General features: G+C 55.0%; 8 protein-coding genes across 8 annotated transcripts; 4 read left to right on the top strand and 4 right to left on the bottom strand.

The window, feature by feature from the left end:
* Window positions 1-723: 723 nt before the first annotated feature.
* On the top strand, window positions 724-1,523 carry CGCS363_v003345 (uncharacterized protein; the record flags this gene model as incomplete). The annotated part of the gene is made up of 2 exons (XM_036635194.1): window positions 724-987; window positions 1,392-1,523. 2 exons carry the CDS (start codon window positions 724-726, stop codon window positions 1,521-1,523), a joined length of 396 nt encoding a protein of 131 aa, XP_036500621.1.
* A 448-nt stretch (window positions 1,524-1,971) lies between these two features.
* Window positions 1,972-2,841, top strand: CGCS363_v003344 (uncharacterized protein; the record flags this gene model as incomplete). The annotated part of the gene is made up of 1 exon (XM_036635193.1): window positions 1,972-2,841. The coding sequence occupies one exon, from the start codon at window positions 1,972-1,974 to the stop codon at window positions 2,839-2,841; it is 870 nt and encodes a 289-aa protein (XP_036500620.1).
* A 1,169-nt stretch (window positions 2,842-4,010) lies between these two features.
* Window positions 4,011-5,197, top strand: COP6-3 (Alpha-cuprenene synthase COP6; the record flags this gene model as incomplete). Its single annotated transcript, XM_036635192.1, has 3 exons — window positions 4,011-4,340; window positions 4,410-4,873; window positions 4,936-5,197. 3 exons carry the CDS (start codon window positions 4,011-4,013, stop codon window positions 5,195-5,197), a joined length of 1,056 nt encoding a protein of 351 aa, XP_036500619.1.
* Window positions 5,198-5,928: 731 nt separating this feature from the next.
* On the bottom strand, window positions 5,929-7,717 carry CGCS363_v003342 (putative transporter; the record flags this gene model as incomplete). The annotated part of the gene is made up of 4 exons (XM_036635191.1): window positions 5,929-6,944; window positions 7,039-7,340; window positions 7,406-7,461; window positions 7,562-7,717. 4 exons carry the CDS (start codon window positions 7,715-7,717, stop codon window positions 5,929-5,931), a joined length of 1,530 nt encoding a protein of 509 aa, XP_036500618.1.
* Window positions 7,718-12,984: 5,267 nt separating this feature from the next.
* Window positions 12,985-14,679, bottom strand: fcyB-1 (Purine-cytosine permease fcyB; the record flags this gene model as incomplete). Its single annotated transcript, XM_036635190.1, has 4 exons — window positions 12,985-13,678; window positions 13,730-14,128; window positions 14,179-14,343; window positions 14,414-14,679. The coding sequence occupies 4 exons, from the start codon at window positions 14,677-14,679 to the stop codon at window positions 12,985-12,987; spliced, it is 1,524 nt and encodes a 507-aa protein (XP_036500617.1).
* Window positions 14,680-15,563: 884 nt separating this feature from the next.
* Window positions 15,564-17,423, top strand: ITP1-2 (Itaconate transport protein; the record flags this gene model as incomplete). The annotated part of the gene is made up of 8 exons (XM_036635189.1): window positions 15,564-15,727; window positions 15,780-15,895; window positions 15,952-16,131; window positions 16,186-16,262; window positions 16,318-16,433; window positions 16,495-17,039; window positions 17,091-17,179; window positions 17,229-17,423. The coding sequence occupies 8 exons, from the start codon at window positions 15,564-15,566 to the stop codon at window positions 17,421-17,423; spliced, it is 1,482 nt and encodes a 493-aa protein (XP_036500616.1).
* A 75-nt stretch (window positions 17,424-17,498) lies between these two features.
* nicF (Maleamate amidohydrolase) lies at window positions 17,499-18,238 on the bottom strand (the record flags this gene model as incomplete). The annotated part of the gene is made up of 2 exons (XM_036635188.1): window positions 17,499-17,636; window positions 17,693-18,238. The coding sequence occupies 2 exons, from the start codon at window positions 18,236-18,238 to the stop codon at window positions 17,499-17,501; spliced, it is 684 nt and encodes a 227-aa protein (XP_036499519.1).
* Window positions 18,239-18,488: 250 nt separating this feature from the next.
* On the bottom strand, window positions 18,489-19,766 carry CGCS363_v003338 (putative transcriptional regulatory protein; the record flags this gene model as incomplete). Its single annotated transcript, XM_036635187.1, has 1 exon — window positions 18,489-19,766. The coding sequence occupies one exon, from the start codon at window positions 19,764-19,766 to the stop codon at window positions 18,489-18,491; it is 1,278 nt and encodes a 425-aa protein (XP_036499520.1).
* Window positions 19,767-20,849: the final 1,083 nt, after the last annotated feature.

Raw genomic sequence — 20,849 nt, 5'->3', positions numbered from 1 at the left:
GCGGCCCGATAGTCCGATGGAGAGAGAGAGGGGACCTCCTCTCCCCCCGCCATCTACCGCATTAGGCCACTACATTGGAAGACCTGCAGTCCGAATAAGGCATGCGCATCGATCTCGGCCCGCCAAAAAAACAACGGGGCCGGCCCCCCGGCACGCCCTACATGATTCAGTCGCAGCCCGCTCCGGTGCGACCCAAGACAGCTATGCGACCGCATGCGAGCATAGCTCCGGCCGGTTCCCGTGCAAGCGAGATTTGCCGCCGGGGAAGAAAGGATGCGGTGGTGGCACGTGGGTGATAGATAACACTATAGGGAGGTGGGCGGGGAGAGGGCCTTCGTGGGATGCCGATTGCTCCCCCTGGGATGTGTTTTGGGATCCTGGTGAGGGCAGGGTGTCGTTGGGTTTTGTTCCCCTTTTTGGGATGGGCTTGGGGAGGGTGTTGGATCGGATTGGGAAGGAAGGTTGCTATCAATATTGGATTGGGGGAATGGGTGGTGATGGGTTTGTATAAAGCTATTGGGTTAACGGCGTGTCTGCTGTGATTGAGGATGCCAATCATCGCGCCTCTCTCCCTCTCTCTACAAGACCGTAGGCAAGCTCCTCAACTAGCACCTTCATCTCACTCTCTTCGTATCCCTGAGCTGTAAACTAAGACCGCCTCGCCTCGCCTCGCGCCCCCAATAACCAAACCGCCAACCAGCATCACAAACCCCGCATCCCAAAATGCAGCTCCCCAACCTCTCTCTCAGCCTCCTCGTCGTCCTCCTCCTCGGCGCGACGGCGACGGCGCAGAAGACGGGCCCGAACGGCAAGCGCATCTGCGTCGGCGGCGCCATCTCGTGCCAGTACGAAAAGGGCCGCTGCGCCAACATCTGCGGCGACTCCTTCGTCAACGGGCAGGGCACGCCGGCCTTCATCGACCCCAACTGCTCGTGCCCCGAGGGCCAGGCGGATAACAGGTACACGGGCGCGGCGTGTATCGATGTGGTGAGGGCGTTGGGAAGGTCGGGGTGCTAGAGGGGTTAGGGAGGGGATGTGTATGAGGAAGAAGTGTGAGAGGATGTCTGGAGGTTTTGATGGTGGGGAAATACTGGCTGGTGTAATCGCGTATGGGGATGTTCAGGTACATACTTGGAATTGGCAATTGAACATAACTTCTACCTTGTGAGGTAAATTGAGAGTGTTTGACACGTGAGTCTGGGTGAAAGTGGTTTATGAAGACGTTTTCACTTTGTGATTCTTATAGATTTGGTACTTTCGCCTGATAAGCATGAAGCTTCAGATCTATCTATCAATTACAGAGTTTCCCACGCCGTCGATTTAGTGAGTCTATATTGTAACTTCTCCTTGGTGCGGGAGATAGTTTTCTGCCGTTTCTTGTCACATCATAGGAAGAAGGCCGCCCAAAGCTGCCCATGAAAGCTGAAAAGACCAATGGGAACATGGGAGAGATGAGCTTTGGGCTGTCAGGAGGCCTCTCCGCGAGGGAAGGCTGGGATATGGTCCAGAATGGCGAAGAGTAAGACAGCCAAGTCCAAAGGGAGCCGAACGATCCGGCGTCGAGATTGTTCAGCGGCAAATACACATTGCGTATAATGTAGGTGGATATTAAATAGAAAGTACTTGTTACTGAGGATAGGAATTGAATTTGTTAAAAGGCGGTGGTACTCTCGTTCATCGTTCAACGGGTCGGACCTCGTACAATGGCGCTGTGCGGAGGGGACGAGACGATATGTCGTGAGAACAATATCTTGGCGTCAGTGCCCAGCATGGGGCTGAAGTCCCTTGGCTTAGTGTTCTAGACATGCCGAGAAGGACAGAGTGCTTAAAAGACAACTGTAATAGTATAAATAATCCGGAGTCGAGATGGCTTGTCCACGCTCCAGACGTGCTTCTCTTTAGTCTTCATCATAAGCCGGGCACAATCACCCACCAAATCCTTGCCACACACATACCGAAACAGTCCTCAAGATGCCCTACGACACGGAAGTCTCCACGACAGCCACCGTCTTCGACACAGAAGACGACAACGGCATCTGGACCTTCGCCGACCTCGCAGGCGACGGCTCCCTCGACCTCGTCTACATCAAGACCCGCGCCACCAACAGCGGCAAAGTCGAGCTCCACGCCGCCAGCCGCAGCTCCGCCTTCCAGGACCGCACCGCCAACACCCCCACGGCCTTCGACGCCGTTGACGAGGACCCCGCGGCCTCGGGACACACCTTCCTGCTGCGCGACTGGACCGGCGACGGCCGCGCGGACCTCATCCTCGTCAAGACGCGCGACACCCCCGGCGGCAAGGTGGAGCTCCACGTCGCCGCCGCGGACGCGGACTACCAGTCCTACGCGCTGCAGACGGAGACGGCCTTCGACTGCGAGGACGGCGGCGCGTGGACCATGACGTACCCGCGCGGCGACCACCTCGTGTACCTCAAGACGCGCGACTGCGGGTCCGGGATGGTGGAGGTGCATGCGGCCGGCCGCGGGGGCGGGTACCAGAGCCACGACCGCGGCGAGCCGACGGCGTTTGAGGCGGAGGAGAACGGGACGTGGTGTCTTGCGCCGCGGGCCGTTGATGATGGGGAGGGCGGGGGTGGGCTTGCGGATTTGTATTATGTCAAGACGAGGGAGACGGACTCGGGGGTCGTGGAGGTGCATGCGGCGACGGCGGAGTCGGGGTGGCAGGATCGTCCATTTGGGGTCGTCTCGAGCTTCGCGCCGGGCGAGGATGGGCACTGGGTTTTGGCGGATTTGAATGGCGGGGAGGTGCTTGATTTGGTGTATGTCAAGGTGAGGGATACCGACAGCGGTAAGGTTGAGATTCACACCGACGAGGTGTAGCCCTCTGTGATGCTCTTACTGGGATTTCTTCACTCTCGCGGGAAGAGCCACGGGCGTTGCCTTGCTGAGCGACGAATTCCACGTAGGAATAGCGGCTTCGTAGCTCCAGAAGCCCTGAGTCGAGGGGTGGCACATCTAGGGCTGACTATACTTCAACTTTCTCCATGCTATCTCTTAGACCAAGACCAGCGGATGTCTATCGTATGATGGGAGAGCCGCGAGGAGTGTATCGATGTGATTCGCATGTATACGTTATGAGCCTTCAGAACATATCGGGTTGCCGTGGCTGCTAATGCCAGGCAGAGGCAAAGCTGCAGCTAGATATAAAAGCGTCAGCCGCATGTACGACTTACTGAGATTATTATTCGGAATGTCAGCATGTGTCGTGAACCCTCTGGAGAAATAACGCAAGTACATTAGACACAAATTGATTTGTGACGCTTTTAGACTGTCGGAGTTTCTCCATGTTATAAATCAGACCAACTGCATACATCAGGATATAATTCTTCCCTCGAAAGCCTGGGCCAAATTCTGACATAAAATGTATCCGAAGGGTGACCGCATCTAACTGGAAAGCCAGTTTGAACAGACACCTAGCGTGTTGAATGTTTTGCTAGCGGTTACAGTGTTGCAAGTCGTTGCAATCTGAAAAGAACTTCTGTCATTGCATGTCAGTCACTACACCATTATCGGACTACGTGAAGGAGGGACTTTCGGTGACTCTTAGCTGCTTATGTCGGGCTAGACAAGGCCACCCCGGTACCTTCTTCATTTAGCTGCAGATCGCAGAGGCTCTTGGGCTCAACCGAGAGATGCCATGGTCTGGATTCGCAGAGAATCTAAAAATACGGTTTAGTCTTGTTCGCCATTGTGGGATCATCTCACGACCTGGAGCACCATGGTCATTCAATCCTACATGGCCCCCATGTCAGCGTCGGCCGCTCCCGAAGTCCCGTTGACGAAGCTTTACAACCAATGAAGCACTTGAAAGCTGCTCTTTGGTATCTTAGTTCCTGAAGCTAAATCACTACTGCCTGTTGGAAAAGATAACACTATCTTCTGTATCAAGTACAAAAGCGAGGGCGGGGACTGACATTATCTCGACATGATGTCTCACCAAAGTCATCCATTCTGTAGTCTGCTTGCTCTTCAACCCAGTCCTTGTTACAATGGGTCAATACATTTCTACTTTGAAGAGACATATCCGAGCTTCGGACAGGCGAACTCGGAATCTAAAGGGTCTTGGGCACAAGTCCAATAGCCTTGCAGATTCTCCGGGGTCCGATAGCGACAGTGGCAAGCCAAAACAAGATCTAGCAGCCACCCTTCGACCGATCATCACCTCATTCGTCTCCGACATTGGCTGCATTGACCCTGCGCCAGAACCAACTGAAGCTTTATGGGTTGCCATGCGAGCCTACGCCGATCAGCTGGGGGTAAACTATGACAAAGACACTCACTCTTGGAATTGCTTCCAGATGGGGATTACCTATTCAGCTGTAAGCTTGACCTTAATACTGGCCATTCATAATAACGTGGCACTGTCAGTAAATACTGACGTACTTCAGGCCTGCTTCCCAAAGCACTCACTAGAGGTTCAAGTCTACATCGGCACGTATACCTGGCTTGGAATACTCATCGACGACGAAACCTCAAAATCACCAGAGGATTGCTCAAAATTTATCGAACGTTTTGCGGCAGAACAGACGCAGCCTACACCCCTCCTCGAGGGATGGGCAGAACTTATGCGTCTGGCATTCAAATACTGGGACCCGGTGGTGGCCAACTTCATCGTCACAGCCTCACTTAACTTTGTCAATGCAAACGTCCTCGAGAACCGGCAGGAGTTCAAGAAACTCAAGCCAACCAAGGGCGGCAAGAAGTGGCCCTGGTTTATGCGTGACAAGGACGGCGTTTCAGACGCGTATGCCCTTTTCACGTTCCCCAAGGATCAGTACCCAGACATGTCGAACTACCTAGAAATGATTCCTGATATGTCTTGCTATCTAGCTTTGACTAATGACATTCTGTCGTAAGTTCCGATTGCTATCTTTGCAACAGCTCGATTTCACTAATTCAATTGCAACCGGTCAGATTTTACAAAGAGGAAAGAAACGGCGAAGTGGACAATTATATACACGGTCGTGCCTGGTATGAGAATAAGGAAGCTACTCAGGTTCTTGAAGACGTCATTAGTGAAGTCAAGGAAGGCATTCGTCGCATACGTGTCGTTCTCGATGGAAGAGAGCCATACCTACAGGCTACCAACGACTATATACTGGGTTATGTCGCTTTTCACAAGTTTGTCAGGCGATACAGACTATGGGAGGTGGGCTTGGGCGAGCATCAGGCGTAAGAACTTAGTATTGGGGATACGCGGCCCTTGAAGTGCTACCAGACTATTGATTTTTATATATACACTGGATGGACGAATGTAAGGTGTGTATGTTGCTCAATTCTGACGTCCTCTGCCTGATACAAGAACGTGCCGGCTTTTAAACAACACCGCCAGCAACACTTTACTACACTTGGAATCCTCAAGATTCTAACCAGGCTCTCTTAAATGCATACTGCGTACTCGTTTTGGGCAGATTAGCAATCTTGCGCCCTTGGACTTCCATGATCCCTCCAAACCGGCCGTAGCCGGAGCTGCCACCAGTGCCTCCGTTGGGCACAGCGGCCTTTGAATAAACTGAGATGACAGCTTCTGACACAAAAACGGCGCGAAATATCAAGATCGCGCATGGTATCGCCAGCAAAGACGGTCGCGTTGAGGCTGAAGGTACTGTCGTTGGCCAAAACGAAAACCTCATCGTTGGCGACAAAGACCGTTAGTTAAACACATCGAGGGGCCGAAACTTTCTTTTTGGACTGAATATGCTATTTGAAGCGAAATTATTGTGGTATCATTGACGTCACCAAGGCTTCAAGCAAAACAATGTACAGAAGTTGCGTCCTCTAAACGCTTCATAAACCAAAGACAGCCGTCTTCAATCTTGGAGCGGCTGTCCCAGATACCCTTCCCCTCTTACATTCGATCTATATCGCCCCATTTCCTCCCATTCAGGGGGCGCCATGACGCTCCGCTTAGAGCGTGTAAATGAAATCAGGTCGCTTGTCGCCGGCAACCCACTTGTCCTCATCCGACATCGACGCCCACTTAGCATCCATCTTGCCTGCTCTGCGCGAGGAGTTCTCCCGACGCAGGGCAAAGTGCATGAAGACGGAGCCGCCGAGCAGGAAGAGGACCTGATATCCAAGAACGACGCTGTGACCGGTGTAGAAGCGGGGGGACTCGCGCTTGAGGTAAATGTTGGAGGAGACGACGCCGTTGAGGTTGCCCCAGCCGACGACCATACCCAGCACGAAGGCGCGCTTGAGAGATCCCTCAGTGTTATTGATGACCCAAGATAGTGTGTTGGAGATGGTTGGGTAGATTCCTGCTGCGCCCAGGAACGTTCCGGCGTATTGGACCTGCGGGTTCTGCGTCGAGATGAGCATCACGAAGCCGACAATACCGATGGTCACGGTCGCTATGTTGCAGTACCCTCTGTACCGCGTCTTGTCGGCAATGATACCGACAGTGACAGTCAGCGCGGCAGCAACGGCATACGGCGGCACGGAGAGAAGCTGAGCCTTGGTGCCGACGTGGCCCATACCGGTAAGAATCGTGGGCAGGAAGAGCGAGAAGGCGTACAGCGGGACAAGGCAGCCCATGTAGATGACCATGTAGCCGTAGGTCTTCCAGTCCTTGAGGCCGGCGTACATATGGCGCTTGTCAAAGTCCTCGGCGGTGCGGCCCTGCTTGTCGGCGAGTAGGCGGCGCTGGACGCGGATGCGCTCATCGGGGGTGAGGAAGCGGGCGTTCTCGGGCCAGTCGAAGACCATCCACCAGCAGAAGACACCCACGAAGACGGTGGCGAGACCCTCGATGATGAAGATCCAGGCCCAGCCGGGCTTGTTGCCGATGCCGTCCATCTTGGCGATGGCGGCGGCGAGGAGGCCGCCGAAGGAGCCTGCCAGGGCGGCGGCGGAGAAGAAGACGGCGGAGCGTACGCCGATCTCTGAGCCCTTGTACCAGCAGGAGAGGTAGTAGTTGACACCTTGACGGGTAATGTTGTTAGCGGGGGAGATTTTGGAGATGATAAACTTCGTGGCGGAGGGATGGTGGTGGCGCGCGTGAGGGGTGAAGCTTACCAGGGAAAAGACCAGCTTCAGCAATACCGAGGAACCAGCGGGCGGCGAGGAGGCCTGCGGTGTTGTGGCAGAGACCCATGAGGGTCATGATGATGCCCCAGACGACGATGATACCAGTAAAGAAGATGCGCGGGGTGAGACGCTTGAGGAGGGCGTTGGTGGCGGGCTCGAAGACGGCATAGCTGATGAAGAAGACGGTGAGGGCGAGGTTGTAGTCGCTGGGTGCCATTCCTAGATCAGCTTCCATGCCGGCGAGACGGGCATTTCCGATGTTGGTTCGGTCGAGGAAGGAAAGAAGGTAGCTGGATGTTCGTGTTAGCCGTGGTGTTGATGAGAGTGTGGGCACAGCTTTGCGGCTCAGTCTTACAGAAGGGAGAGCCATGGGACGAGCCAGAGATCGACTTTCCACATTAACGCCTTGTCCTATTTCAATAAAAAAACAGCGTGTTAGTTATGCAATGATTCTCTTGTCATCCGGAGCTGGCGATAGCTTCATCCGGCTCGGAGACGGGAAGCGACGTACAATGGCGGCCCGCTCTTCCGGCGTCTTGCCGTCATCGGGATCGGGCAGATCTGCGAGGGCGCGCGCCTTCTCGACCTGGGACTCGTGGGGTTTCTCATCCGAACTCTCGTTCACCTCCACATCGCGCTTTTGGTAATGTTCTGTCAAGCCTGCCATGGCTGTGGGTTTCTGTTGGGTAAGGCGAGGTAAGGGGCCGCGATTGCTGTTTGGTTGCTGCTGGTTGCTGGTGCCGTTGGAGCGGGTGCAAGAGAGCGGTCGCAAAGCGGTCTGTTGCCGTCTGAGGGGGCGACGGGATCCGAGGGCTCGTTTTTGTTTGCTCTACCTACCCCTTTGGACTGTTCGGTCAAATGCTCGGGTGGTTCAAGAGCAACAGCACGGACGGGATCGGGAGGAGAGGTGGTTGGAGGAGGATAGAGAGTGAGTTCAAAGAGGAGGTGAGAGGTGAGAGGCAAAGGGAGATCTGGTGGAAGAGAGAGGTGGTGAGAGGGTTTTGATGCGGTGGAACGCGGCAACCGGAGTGGAAGAGTAATGGGTGGGATGGCTGTGTCCAAACAAAACACCTCGATGGGCTATGAGGGGTAAGGTTAGGTAGCTGGAGAGACGAGGACCCGGGGTGGGATGAAACCTTGAGGCATCTTTATAAATGGCAGACCGGACGAAGGTGACGAGATGGGATGGACGAACCATGTCGCCGTCCGTCTGGGGCCCCTTCGTTTCTTTACCTATCACTCAGTCTCTTCCTCTCCATTGCTTCATGTCCCCTCCGTCGCCGCCGAGTGCTACCTCTGCCGATCCACCCACACTCATACAAAAGTTGACGAAATCAGCGAAAGGGAATGAGATGCGCTAGTATGAACGACGACGACAACATGTGCAGATTTTGGAGAACTGCCAAAAGATTGGGGGACTTTGCGCAGCTCTCCGCAAAAAAAAGACATCACTGCGGCATCCGATGGGAGGGGAACAGGGTACATTGCTGCGTGGTACCCTGCTTACCCTGTCCCGCTGCCAGTGAGAACTGAGAGAACTGGGTGACCATGTTTCTCTTCCAGGCCCGGTCGAGTCGCGGCTGCATGTAGGGCTTTTCTTCCTTCCTTCTTTTCGCATTGGGTAGTACGTAGCCTGCAGCTCGAAGCTTGCCCGCGCCGTTCATCACCTTGAGACTGCTGCCCAGACAAGGGGTCCTGGGGACTGGGGACATGAGAGGCTGGATGTATGGCGTTCTCTCCCAGTGTTCGATGCAGCCGGTCCCGGCCTTCTTCCTGTCGTGTTCCAGCGGCGAGCGAGGGCGGTGTCAAGTCGCATTCAGCAGGCCAACTTTTGTCCGTACGACCGGATTACTTTACCTGCAATGCGCGCCCAGAGCTCTTGGCACTTACTGTGAGCCACCCCGGAGGCGGGTTTGTTACTAGTGATTGGCCGGCAGACCGGGGGTGTCCGGGGCAGTTTCTGGTGAAGGGGGGTGACGGCCGGGGGATGGGCGGTCATGGAGCTAAGGGAGACCGGGGAGGGCATGGAGGCGAGGAGGAGGAGAATGGGAGAATGGGGGAGCAGATGGAGACGACGGGGGTCAGTCGACTGGACACGGAGCCAAGGCCAGAGGGAGGCGGGGAATTGTCTACACGGCGCAAGAAGAGAGACTTGTGAATGGCTCGTTTCGACCGTGAATAATCCAGAAGAAACATGAAAAGCCATGGGCGCCGAGACTGTGAACAAGATCCATGACTCGAACCTTGCAGGTTGCCTGCCAGAGTCCTGAGGTCCAGACACAATTGCAGGCAACTCACCCTCAGCTGTGCTGGAAGACACAAACACAACAGTAGCTGCTGCTGCAAGTGCAGTAAATGCCCCGGTTCTAATGAATTGAGGGTGGGTGATTTGAGAAAAAAGGTAGCCTGCAGCGCCCAGTCCCATGCCCAGGCATCATGTTTGTACGACAGCGTGGCGCACAGAAGGTCCGAATGTTTGCTGGCCGCGTCTGAAGACGCCCTAGGGTGCTCTAGGGCAAATGAGGATAAGCTGGAATGCGTAGAATATTCGACAATTCCCGCTCACTAGCTCCCTTGTTCCCGAGAGACTTGACAAGAATGCGATGATGCGCACCCGTTTGGCATGGCGGTTTTGAGTTCTAGCCACCCGCAGCCACGAGAACACTTACACTCACGAAAGACTCGACAGGTTGTTTTAGTTGGAGCATCGTATCGTCATGTGGATGATGAGACTTTTCGCCCTTCAATCGGGAAGGTGGGAGAACAGAGAGACAGGGACGCAGACAGGGGGCATGAGAGCGGCCCACGCATTCACAATTTCTGCACATTTCCTGACCAACAAATCTTCTCTCTTCCTCTCCAACCGAGAGTCCGTCAACAAGCAGCAAACATCTGTCAGCCATCGCTCTCGCCCCGTTATCGCCGTCTCCATTTCCCCTCACGGAGCTCTCCACTCATCCACCCTAATAAGCATAACGAGACTGGAGGCACAGTTCGGACAGTGAGCGAGCTCTCGGCAGACCAAGAGAACGAGCAGGGTTGGCCAGGTTCACAGCCCTCTTGAACCGCGCGCAAAAGTAATCCCCAAGAGCCAACAAGTGCCCAACGCCTGAGTTGGCCAAGGTTGCCCCAACGCCCCCCTCTCTTGTTCTCCTCCTCCCATCCCCCGCAATCCTTCCCTGGCGCTTCCCCGCACGAACGACCTCAGCGGCGCGCGGAGAGATGGAGGCGCGATGATGGGCACTGGTCATTACATCAAGAGGATCCGGCAGTGGATCACGGATGGCTGCCAGTCTAGGGGAGCTGTCTCCGAAGGAGCTGGTAGTTCCTGGGGCTGCATACACTTTCTCTCCAGGCTGTGCCCTGGTGCCTAGCGCAAGGCCAAGAAAGTTTTCTGTGTCTTTTGCGATCACGTTCGTTCCATTGGCGGTGGTGCCCTTCATTAATAAGACTGACGGGGTTCTGTCCGTTGCAGCCACCAACAAAACTGATACCGGGTAAAAGACCGGGGCTCTGTCTGTCTGCCTGTCACCTTTTGGCTCGAAAGCACATAATCAGCAAACACGAGCTTCCCTAGCCTCCCAAGCCCATGGAAACCCAATAGACAGACGGCTGCTAGGCTCTTGACCGACGGACAGCCGCATCGCCGTCAAGTCTTGGTGCACTTGGCACAAGTGTACGCCTGAATTCCACAGCCCAGGCCAGTGACCATCAAGAATGGTCGATGAGATAAGCTTTGCAGCCATTCACGTTGATGGACACAAGCAGCACTAGCGCCGCCTATATGGCTATCGTGATTTTCCATGACTAAGGATAAACCACGTCTCCATCATGTTGAACAAAAACAAGACGCCTTTCGATGCTGCTTCCGTCCGGGGAAAATCTGGAGAGCGCAAGGCTTGCTTAGATTTCCGGAGAGCAGGAAATCTGGATCTTGGTGGACATTTTCCCCAGCTTTTGATGCCAGTGTCGGCTCATCTCCGACTGAAAACAGACCACATTGGTCTCGGCATTGTGGCTCCCCTCCATCTCCATGATCCAATCCACGTTCTCCCTTGCACCGAATGGAGCACGGAGCGGCGAATGGGAAGCAGTTTGCAGCCGACGTTCTGTGCCTTGTTGCCTCTCTCGCCTGGTACCAAATGGACGGATCAGCTAGATTCGAATCCAAGATGATGACAGGTCCCGACATCCGAAGCACACCTGCCACAGGCTGGTCTAATGCTGTGTCCATGCTCTCGTTCTATTGCGTTGCTTCCCATTGCCTTCCGTCTTACTTGCAGAAACCGTACATGAAAGCAATCGAACACAATGTCAATCAGTCCCAACAAACTCACTAGCGTGGGCGTTATCCGATGCACATTCCATTCCCCCAACCATGCCAATCCTACACGGCCACGCGACGAGCGCCATCCGGGTGCCGGTGAGACCAATCATCGACTCGGCGCAACCTAGCCATTCCGGGGCCGGGTGCGGGCGGACCTGGAGAGCGTCAACTTTATTCGAACCGCCACGAGGAGAGTTCGGCTTCATGCGGGTGCGGCAGCGCCAGAATAGTCCCGTGGACGTTTTCTATCCGGAAACAATGGTCTTGACGGGTTCAGAGACTTTATGGCGTCTACTGATAGCTTCTAGGTTTCGTATTACTGCTACTGTCCCAAGAATCTGGGCTAATGGCTGAAGAAGGGAAGCATCACACGACCAAAGCCACGGCACACGACTTGAACCATCGAGGTTTAACGTATGCCCACCTGTTGGAAAGGTTGGTCTTCGTTTGTGGTCTGTTCACTTGCGGAGTGCATCTCACGACGTCGAATGCCTCCTCGGCAGCCCCGACTTCATTTACAACGTGGTGTAAGAGCCCAGACTAAACGGCGGTGCTGTGTTGATTCCTCGTAATGATCGAGGGCTCAGAAGAGATCGACATGTCCACGCCGGTCAAGCCAGTCGCTCTCACATGCATTTTCACCAACCATCTCCTAACGCACGTAATGCAAAGTCCCCTATCTCATATCCGATTGTCAATGCAACCTTGTCCTGGTCAAGTAGGTGACACAAACAACTGAAGTTTGCAGCCTCTCTCAGCTTCCCAATTTCCGCGGCCTCGGGCCCCTTGTCCGCTGCACGTTTCCTCTACAGACGCATGCTGAAGCCTCCGGAGGGGGCAAACATCCATACCAACCCCTGCGCGCTCGCTTCCTGTGGCTGCCCGACAAAGAGTGCAAGGCCATCCCCAGGGGTGCCTCGTTGAGATGGACTGAGGCGGACAATGGGCAAAGATCGCGGGATGCGACCGTCCGGCCATAATGTCCCGCCCGGACCTTTGTTCCCAACAGGAGCACGTCGCCGCCGCACGTTTCCAGTCCAGATCTGCCTCGAGACACGTGGTGTTTGCTGCGAATTCCCTTCCCTCCCATTTTTGCATGCATCTTCGTCTGAACTACTGCGACCGGCACGCTCTTCCGAGATGGGCCCAAAAGATTTCCAACAGATATTCCCGCCAATGGGCCCCGGACGTTGGGCTGTTGGTGCGTCTCGCACGGCTTCATCTCCTGTAGTGGCCTGAATTTTGCTTTTTATTCGAGACTGTCTCTCGCGAACTCTCAAAAATGGAAAATGCTCTCTGACACACCGTTCAATATGCGGTAGATATCAGTTGCCTTTGGTGGTTCGCGTTCCGAACCCTGGTCGCCTCCTGCGCGTAACGGAGCGGCGGCGATGCAGGCACCCAGCCGATAGAATCTATTGTATGCTTCCACCCGTCTTCTGTCGCCATTCCAAGTAAACAGTAAGAATTACTATCAATAACCACTTGCTACATCTTTCAGATGAACCCAGTGTACTTTCGCGTCTCCTGCCCAAAACGAAGCTCCGAGGCGCAGGCTCCTCTCACCGCCACTGTCCTGCACCGTCTTTCCGACCAACAATAACCCATCACCTCCCTGAAACCCTCCTTTCCAGCGTCCGAAATGGAACATAGAGCAGTCCAGAAACAACAAAGGCCAATTCAAAGCCGATGTCGCCAGTCACCTCGGCGATTGGCCCCGTCCACCACACCTGCGCCATGCAGGGGATGACCAGGGCGAAGCACAGCACGCAGGACCCCAACGCCGCCGCGCCGACCGGCAGCTTCCTCGCGTCGTCCCATGCCTCCGTCTCATATCTCTCGCAGTCTGCCTTGCGGAAGCAGAAATGTTCGACGAGGACGACGCTCAGGAAGGCGGCGGACCAGTAACCGATGAGCGCGATGAAGTTCTCGAGGCTTGCGAAGAAGTCGGTTGCTGCGCGAATTCCGACAGGTATGATGATTACCGTGATGAGGAGAGCGAAAACTGACCGAGGCACTCGTTTGAGGGCGGGCGCAAGGAGCTGGAAGTTGAGGGTTATAGAGTAGCTCGTCGCTGCGATGTTGCCGAGGAGGGTGAAGGACAGGACTACGGTGACGATTTTGCCAAAAGTTGACGCCGGAGTTAGCATCGCTGAGAGAACGCCGCCGACGAGGTTTTCGTCATATGCTTGTTGCCAAGCAGGTACCAGGGGTATGGAGGAGGCAATGGCGGCGCCTAGTATCATGAGGAGAATCGTGGGTAGGGCGAAGCCGAGGTAAGTGTATGCGAAAATCTTCTTTCTGGTTATCGTGTTAGTGACTAAGTCGGCTGTGAGGCATTGGGGGACTGACGATGATGTAGATGGCTCGAGATACGTCGTGAAGTCCGATGCAAGGCATGCCCAGGGGATCATGTATGAGGCCACGATCATACCGAATGATACGACGGACTGCGGCTTAGCTGGCTCAGTCGGAGCCCGTTCTCTCAAGTGAGAGCCGCCGCAGCCTATCGCGATTATGATGGCAATGACGGCGGGGATCCAAGCGAACCGTTCATACAAGTGTAGGACGGTGAAGCCGCAGAAAGAAATGACGAGGGCAAGCAAGGCAACGATGACGATCCCTACTGCCGGGCTCACGTTGCCCTCTCCCACAGCTGAGAGACACTGGCCGCCGATGACGGCCATGATCACACAGAAGCCTGTGAGAGTTGCAAGGTTGAGTAGCACAGGGACAGCTACGAGGTATCGGCTGACATGTATTAGTGAAAGATGCAGCGCCGCGAATAGGGGGACATATACCCGAAGCTGAAGCGCGCCTGTATCATTTGCCTCATGCCTGTCTTCGGACCTAGGGTCGATAGGTAGGCCGGTATTGGAGTGGTCAGGAGGGTGAAGAATACGATGATGAGTGAGGCATCGCGAAGAGAAAGGCCATACGTCGCGCCTAGCATGCCGAATGTGATACTGATATTGACTTAGCATTTCGCCTCAGGGGTAGCATGGGCGTTGCCTGGCTTCGAGGAGGTCGACTTACGGCAAGACATTGGCATTCATACACCACCAAAGGGTGAAAATGTTGACAGTTCTTGTGACGGTTCGCTCTTCAACTGGGATGGGAGCGATTCCTCGGACCTCAACGTGGCCGAGGGACATGAGTTTCTGGGCCCAGGCCCGCCATCCGCGAGCCTCCTCAGACTGCGCCTCGTGAATGGAGCTGGCGGTTTCAACGTCTCTCTTTACATCATTTTCAGAATCTTGTTTCTCTACGCCTGATAGCGTGGTATGTCGGGTGCTCGCCATACTTGGGGTCTCTTCGTGGTGAAGCAACACAGAGTCTTCACAGAAATATTCCCAGCTAATATAGTGGATCCATCCGGATTTAATATTCTGAACAGAACGATCAGGAGTAGTATGTAGTTCATCGTAGAGTCAATGGGGGCTTTCTTGGCAATAACAGCCTTACTACCTGTACGGCTATTCCCTGAAATTGATTTCTATGTCCAGGCTCATTGACGTCTATCTACCTTGAGAGCCTCTGGCGTCTTCGTTGCCGCACGTGGACCGACTGGAACATTTCCGTCTCTGCTCATGATAGCAATCAGGCAAAGCAGATTGCCGGACGCCAAGCACATCCATCAGATAAACACATTCATATCACGATAGCCCGCATTTCCATATCGCGACCCCTGCCCTTGTAAGAGCCTCCAGCGACATCATCGCGGCCGATCAGGGCCCAGACGGAACGACCCCACCACCCCCAGAGAGCCTCTGCTTATCAACTGTCGCCTCATTGGCAATCCTCTCGTGCCAAGTTTGGCTCGCCCTTGTTCTTAGCGCAACCGGACTTACTCTCCACCGCTAATATCCGGATCGCCTGTGAAACGGGCCTCGGAAGCCGTTGCCGGAGACCCGCCCTCGCCCATTGCGAACCGGCACCGAGTGGTTTGGCCGAGTTGCTGGGCGTGGGTCTGCAGGGGGTTCCACCAATTTTTTATCCTCGGGCAAGTTTTTCGTTGACCGACGGACGTTGTCCGGCTGGCAATCGCTCTCTTTCTGCCCAAGATAATTGCCCAAAGCTTCATCTCCTTATCATCTCTGCCATTCGAGAGATTGGGGGTAATTGAGGAGACCCATTTGAGTTGTTGTGAGCTTCCCCAGACTCGAGGACGACCGCCGGCCCCGTAATGGCCAAAGCTAAAGACGCCAAGAACGAGCCCGGGACCGGCCCCGTGCCGGAGCCCCTCAGGATCCCGCTCGGGGATGCTGGGGTTGCCGAGCCGTACAGCATCTTCACCCGGAAGGAGAAATGGTTCATTGTCGGAATGGTTGCCGTTGCTGGGTTCTACAGGTACGTTGTCAGACTCTAAGGAGGCGAGTGGCCGCATGACTGACGCGTGCAGCCCTCTACCTGCGAACATCTACCTTCCTGCGATACCTAAGCTGTCAAAAGCATTCGGCAAATCTGTTGAGCTGCTTAACTTGACTGTTACCGCGTTCCTTGCAATGCAGGGCATATGTAAGCACAACCAACCAATGCGAGCGTTTCCGCAACACTAACGGGCTCAAAACCAGCCCCGATGCTATGGGGTCCGCTATCTGATCGCTATGGACGCCGCCCAGTGTTTTTGGTCTGCCTTACAGTCCTCATCGGAGCTTGTGTTGGGATTGCTGTCTGCCCCACAGACGCGTTCTGGCTCTTGATCGTCCTCCGCTGCCTACAAGCGGCGGGTTGTGCTAGTACTATTGCATTGGGTAAGTGCTCGCGTGCTCACTTCAATGTTGATCAAGTGGATTAATGTGTAACAGGCGCGGGTGTGATCGGTGACATATCGACACCGGAAGAGAGAGGAGGCTTCTTTGGCATGTTCAACCTTGGGCCCATGGTAAGTGCTATGTGCTTGGTCTCTCTGAGGCCCTTTCTTTGCTAATCGTACTTAGATTTCGCCCTGCATCGCTCCCGCGATCGGTGGTGCCCTGTCTGACAAGCTTGGATGGCGATCAATCTTTTGGTTTTTGATTGTAATGGCGGTTTGCTGCCTTCTCTTTATCTTACTGTAAGACAACCCGAATGTTCCATCATAACCCCCCTTCTGACATCTCCTCTTTCTCTCTTAGGTTCCTACCGGAGACTCTTCGTAACCTCGTCGGCAACGGTAGTGTTACCCTCGGGGGCGTCTACACGCCACTGGTCCCTGTAGTCGGTCGCTCCCGCAAGAAGCAAAAGACAACGCCATCGAAGCCCGGGGTCCGCCCCTCCATCAACCCCTTCGTCATCCTCGTCTACCCCGATGTTGCGATCACATTGGCCTTCACTGGCGTTGTCTACGCTGTTAATAACACCGTAGTCACTACTGTTGCCTCGTCTTTTGCTAGGGTCTACCCATGGCTATCTGAGACAGCCCTTGGGCTGTGCTACCTTCCCACTGGCTTCGGAATGATTGTTGGGAGCACCTTGACAGGCAAATTTCTCGACTGGGACTACGCCCGGATCAAGAAGAGCGTGGAGGAGTCTGATGGGGCACTCGAGTTCCCGAAGGAGTACGCCCGATTGAGGACTATGCCCGTACTGCTTGTGCTCTTCTCGGGGGCGGTGATTGCCTGGGGCTTCTGCGTTGACAAAGGCGTACACATCGCCGTGCCACTCGCGTTGCAGGTCGTTTGTGAGTGATCTCGCAGTAAGGGAGTCCGTTTATCATGCTAACCTGTTGTAGTGGGATACACCTCAATCTCGATCCTTAACACCACGATGACGCTGATGATTGACATCTTGCAGACCAGGAGCTCAGCAGCAACCGCTTGTGTAAGTAACGCTCTCAATCAACGTCTTACATCTCTGCTGACTGTCACAGACCAACCTTGTGCGATGCCTGCTCGCCGCTTTGCTTGTGGGTCTTATTGATAGAATGACTGCTGCCCTCCGCGTGAGCTGGAGCTACGTCCTTCTAGGCGGTGTATGCGCCTTAATGCTACCTCTCATGTATATCGAGATGAAGTTCGGCCCAAAGTGGAGGCTGACCCGGGATTTGAAGTCGATTGAGGACTAGAGGTGTGAATCACACGGAGTGATAGATATAGACATAGAGCCGCCATCACCACCCGACTACTAATGAACCTGAATACTATGCCCCTAACCACCCTGTCTGTAGATGCTCTATTGCTTCAGCCTCCGTTACCACGTCGGCGTACTTGGAGTCCAAGTCAAACAGGTTAGCCTTTTGGATCTCCTCGCTGCGGTCGCCGCATGCGGACCCCACCACCTATACGCGACTTATTAGTCTTAACCCCTCATTACCTTAGTATTGATCTTGCTCACCATCGGCCGGAACCCATTCTGCATAGCATCCAACGTAGTTGCCCTTACACACCCGCTAGTACTAACCCCGCATATAACCACAGTATCGATATTTCGATACCTCAACTCCGTCGCAAGCGTCGTTCCAAAGAAGCCACTCGCATACTTCTTCTTAACCACCGCATCCCCCTTAGTCGGCGTCAGGTCCTCGTTCACCCAGTCCGCCAACCCTTGTGAGTGAAGCTCGCTTCCAATCTGCCACACAGCCAACGTCTTTGCCTTGAGCCAGAAGAGCCCTGCGTCGGCCATGTTGGGGTCGCCGTACTCCACCGCTGTCCACAGTACCGGCACACCACCTTTTCTGGCCGCAGCGACGAGACGTACTGCACTGGCCGGGACCCCAACTGCCGCGGGGTTGCCGGAGAGGTCGAGGGGCGAGCCAGGGGTCCAGTATGCTTTGCAAATATCGATGAGGAGGAGCGCATGGCGCGCGCCCCAGCCCATGCGGTTACCGTACCCGGAGGCGGCATACGAGGCGGCGTCCGGATGACCTTCTGTTGCCGCCATTGCTATTGGTGTATAGTATGGGTAGAGTGCACGGGAATTGAGTGGGCGAATGTGAACCCAAGGCAGCCTGCAACACTGAGGGGACGTTGATATGTTTTCGTGAGGGGTTCCTATTCATGGCCCGCATTGGCACTCCAATTGCCGGAAACGGGCAAAGTGGCCGCCCGCCCCCGACATAGATGTCGGCACGTCGCCCCACATTGCCGGCAATAGCTGCCGGCGCCGGAGGCCAGGCTTCTAAGACAAAGCCTCAATCAAACTGGCCAGCTGATGTGCCGAGACCCTCGAGTACGTCATAGTGTAAATCCCCATTAAGAAAGGCCGCAAGCTCAGCTTCGAACTGGTCGTCTGGGCCATCCGCGGTAGTGTTGCCCGCCGCGTCCAGGCCGCTACTATCCTGCTCTATAGACACTGCCGCTCCCCCGAGATGCTTCCCCGCTACCGGAGATGTTGTATTAGATAGAGGGCTCGCAATCTGCTGGAGGCCCCTTTGCCATCTGGCGCTGGTAGGCCATGCCTCATGTAGTTCACTAAGGACCCTGAGTGAGCCCATTGCCATGCCCTCGGCCTCAGAAGGGGCAATGTGCGGGCAAAGCTGGGGATTGCGCCAGAGATACGAGGCCAAGGACCCGCATATGTAGACGCAGAATACCAGAATGGCGGGGAATCCTTCGTCTCTGGATCTTACACTGAAGTAGGCCTCCACCTGCTCGTGTAATTCGACTACGTTGGCGAAGAGGTCGTGGGACATGCCTCTCCAAAATTCGTTTGGGGCTTGTCCCTCTTGTGGCAACGCATCTTCGGTCGTCGACGATAGCGTCCTGATGATTTGATCAATGTAGATGCGGCGGATAACAATGTTGCTCAACCGCAGTACCATTACCACGGACAGGTAGGCAAGGTGTAAGGACTCTGCTTTCCACCCTCGCAGATTCCATACACTCCATTTGTGCCTAGGTGGCATCTCTTCCTCCCAGCTCCGAAGCGAAGCTATCATCCTCGAATGATTACCCCCAGCCATCCAAGGCGCTCCGTCATCCGAACCGAGCCCCGGGCGACCTGCTCTACGAGCTACTTGACCCCAAAGGTTATGTGCTTGGATAAGGGTCGCGAAGAGGCACCGGCCAGGCCCTGTTGCCAACGAAGGGTTTGCCAGCGCAGGTGGCGTGCCGGGAAGAGCAGACCTTGTGGCAGGTACCACTCCAAAGGCAAAGTCGCTCTCGTCGCAGGGCAGATATGCTGTGATGTCGTCCAGCGAGAAGGGCGCCGGCGTGCTATATCCAGAATGCAGGTTCTCCTGGCTCTGTATCATCCAGAAGGTCCGCCTGGCTGACTCCGCTCGGACAAGCTGCTCGGCCTCAGTATCGGGTAGTAGCGCATAGGTCTCCTCACGGTGTAGCTTGAGTAGCGTAGCCATGCGGACTGCTACGCCCATATCCATGGAGCTTCTATCACGATCGCCGTTACCCCATTCCGCGATGGCCAGTAGGAAGAAGGCTTGGGTGTTGTCGAGAGAGGGGCGATACATCTCTTCAGACGCCAGCGCCCGCGCTGCTTTGAGAAAGTGGTCTGTTGCTGTGGTAGCAGAGCCATATCGACGCACCAAAGAGGGAGTACAGCGCGAAGATATTGATAGAATGCAGCAAAGGAGGAAGCGACTCGTGGATGCAGGGTTGCGGACAAGGTTCTCCTGGAACATAGCTTTTGGTATGAAGCCCAGCTGGAAGTAGGATGTCACGAAGGTTTTGCAGCCTTCGATTACTTCATATCCAGGTGGAAGTGATGGGTTGCTTGATGATTGGGGCCCCGAGAGTGAAGGAGGCGAGGCGTTTGGGTAGCTAGTGTTGGCTGGGGCTTTTGGTAATGGAAACGAGGCCAAGTCTCCTGCAATAGCCTCACCGATGTGGGACTCCTCTTGGGCTATCCAATCGTCGTCTTGAGTGGCTGATGACGCGCAAATGATGGCAAGATCTTCAACGGCTCCTTCAGCCATATCGTCATGAGCAAAGTGAGTCGGCATTGGCACACGGCGTCGAAACTCCCGGTCTGTGTCTCTTTCTCCTCGGCGAGGAAAAGTACAGGCTCGTGCCGCTTGTGTGCCAGCCAGCAAACATGCTTCACACGGAGGCTGCCGGTTTTGCTTGACGCATTTTGACCGGAGCCGTCGGCACCGCCGGCAGGCAGTGCCTCCGCGCCGTTTCACCGGCTTCGTTGCCGCATCGGCCGAATGTGGGTCTCCGGACTCGGTGGGGTCTCGGGTGGTCGCCGGCGGGCTCTCTTCAGTGTTTGAAGACATGACTGAGCTCCACTGCAGCCGACTAGAGGTTAAAGGCGGTCCGAGGGGCAGATTTCCATTGACATTGCCGCAAAAAAGGCAGTTGAACTGGAACAGGAGACAAATAAACCGGCAGAGGATCGGCCTTAACGGGCTGATAACAGTGGGCGCTATCTTGAAGGATTCGTCTGGGGAGATTGGCGAGCTGATAGGCATGAAAACCTCGGCCGCACCCCCTCGGTCTTATCTGTGTTGGGTCTCATGCATTGCCGACTGTTGCCCCGGGTTCTTTCCCGCCTCTTCAAACTTCAACCAGTGTATTTTCGCCGCCTAGAT

The sequence above is a fragment of the Colletotrichum siamense genome (genome assembly GCF_013390195.1).
Source record: "Colletotrichum siamense strain Cg363 chromosome Unknown KSG_Cg363_contig02, whole genome shotgun sequence".
Taxonomy (NCBI): domain Eukaryota; kingdom Fungi; phylum Ascomycota; class Sordariomycetes; order Glomerellales; family Glomerellaceae; genus Colletotrichum; species Colletotrichum siamense.
The sequence above is the reverse complement of the archived record's forward strand: the minus strand, read 5'-3'. Positions and strand labels throughout refer to the sequence as shown.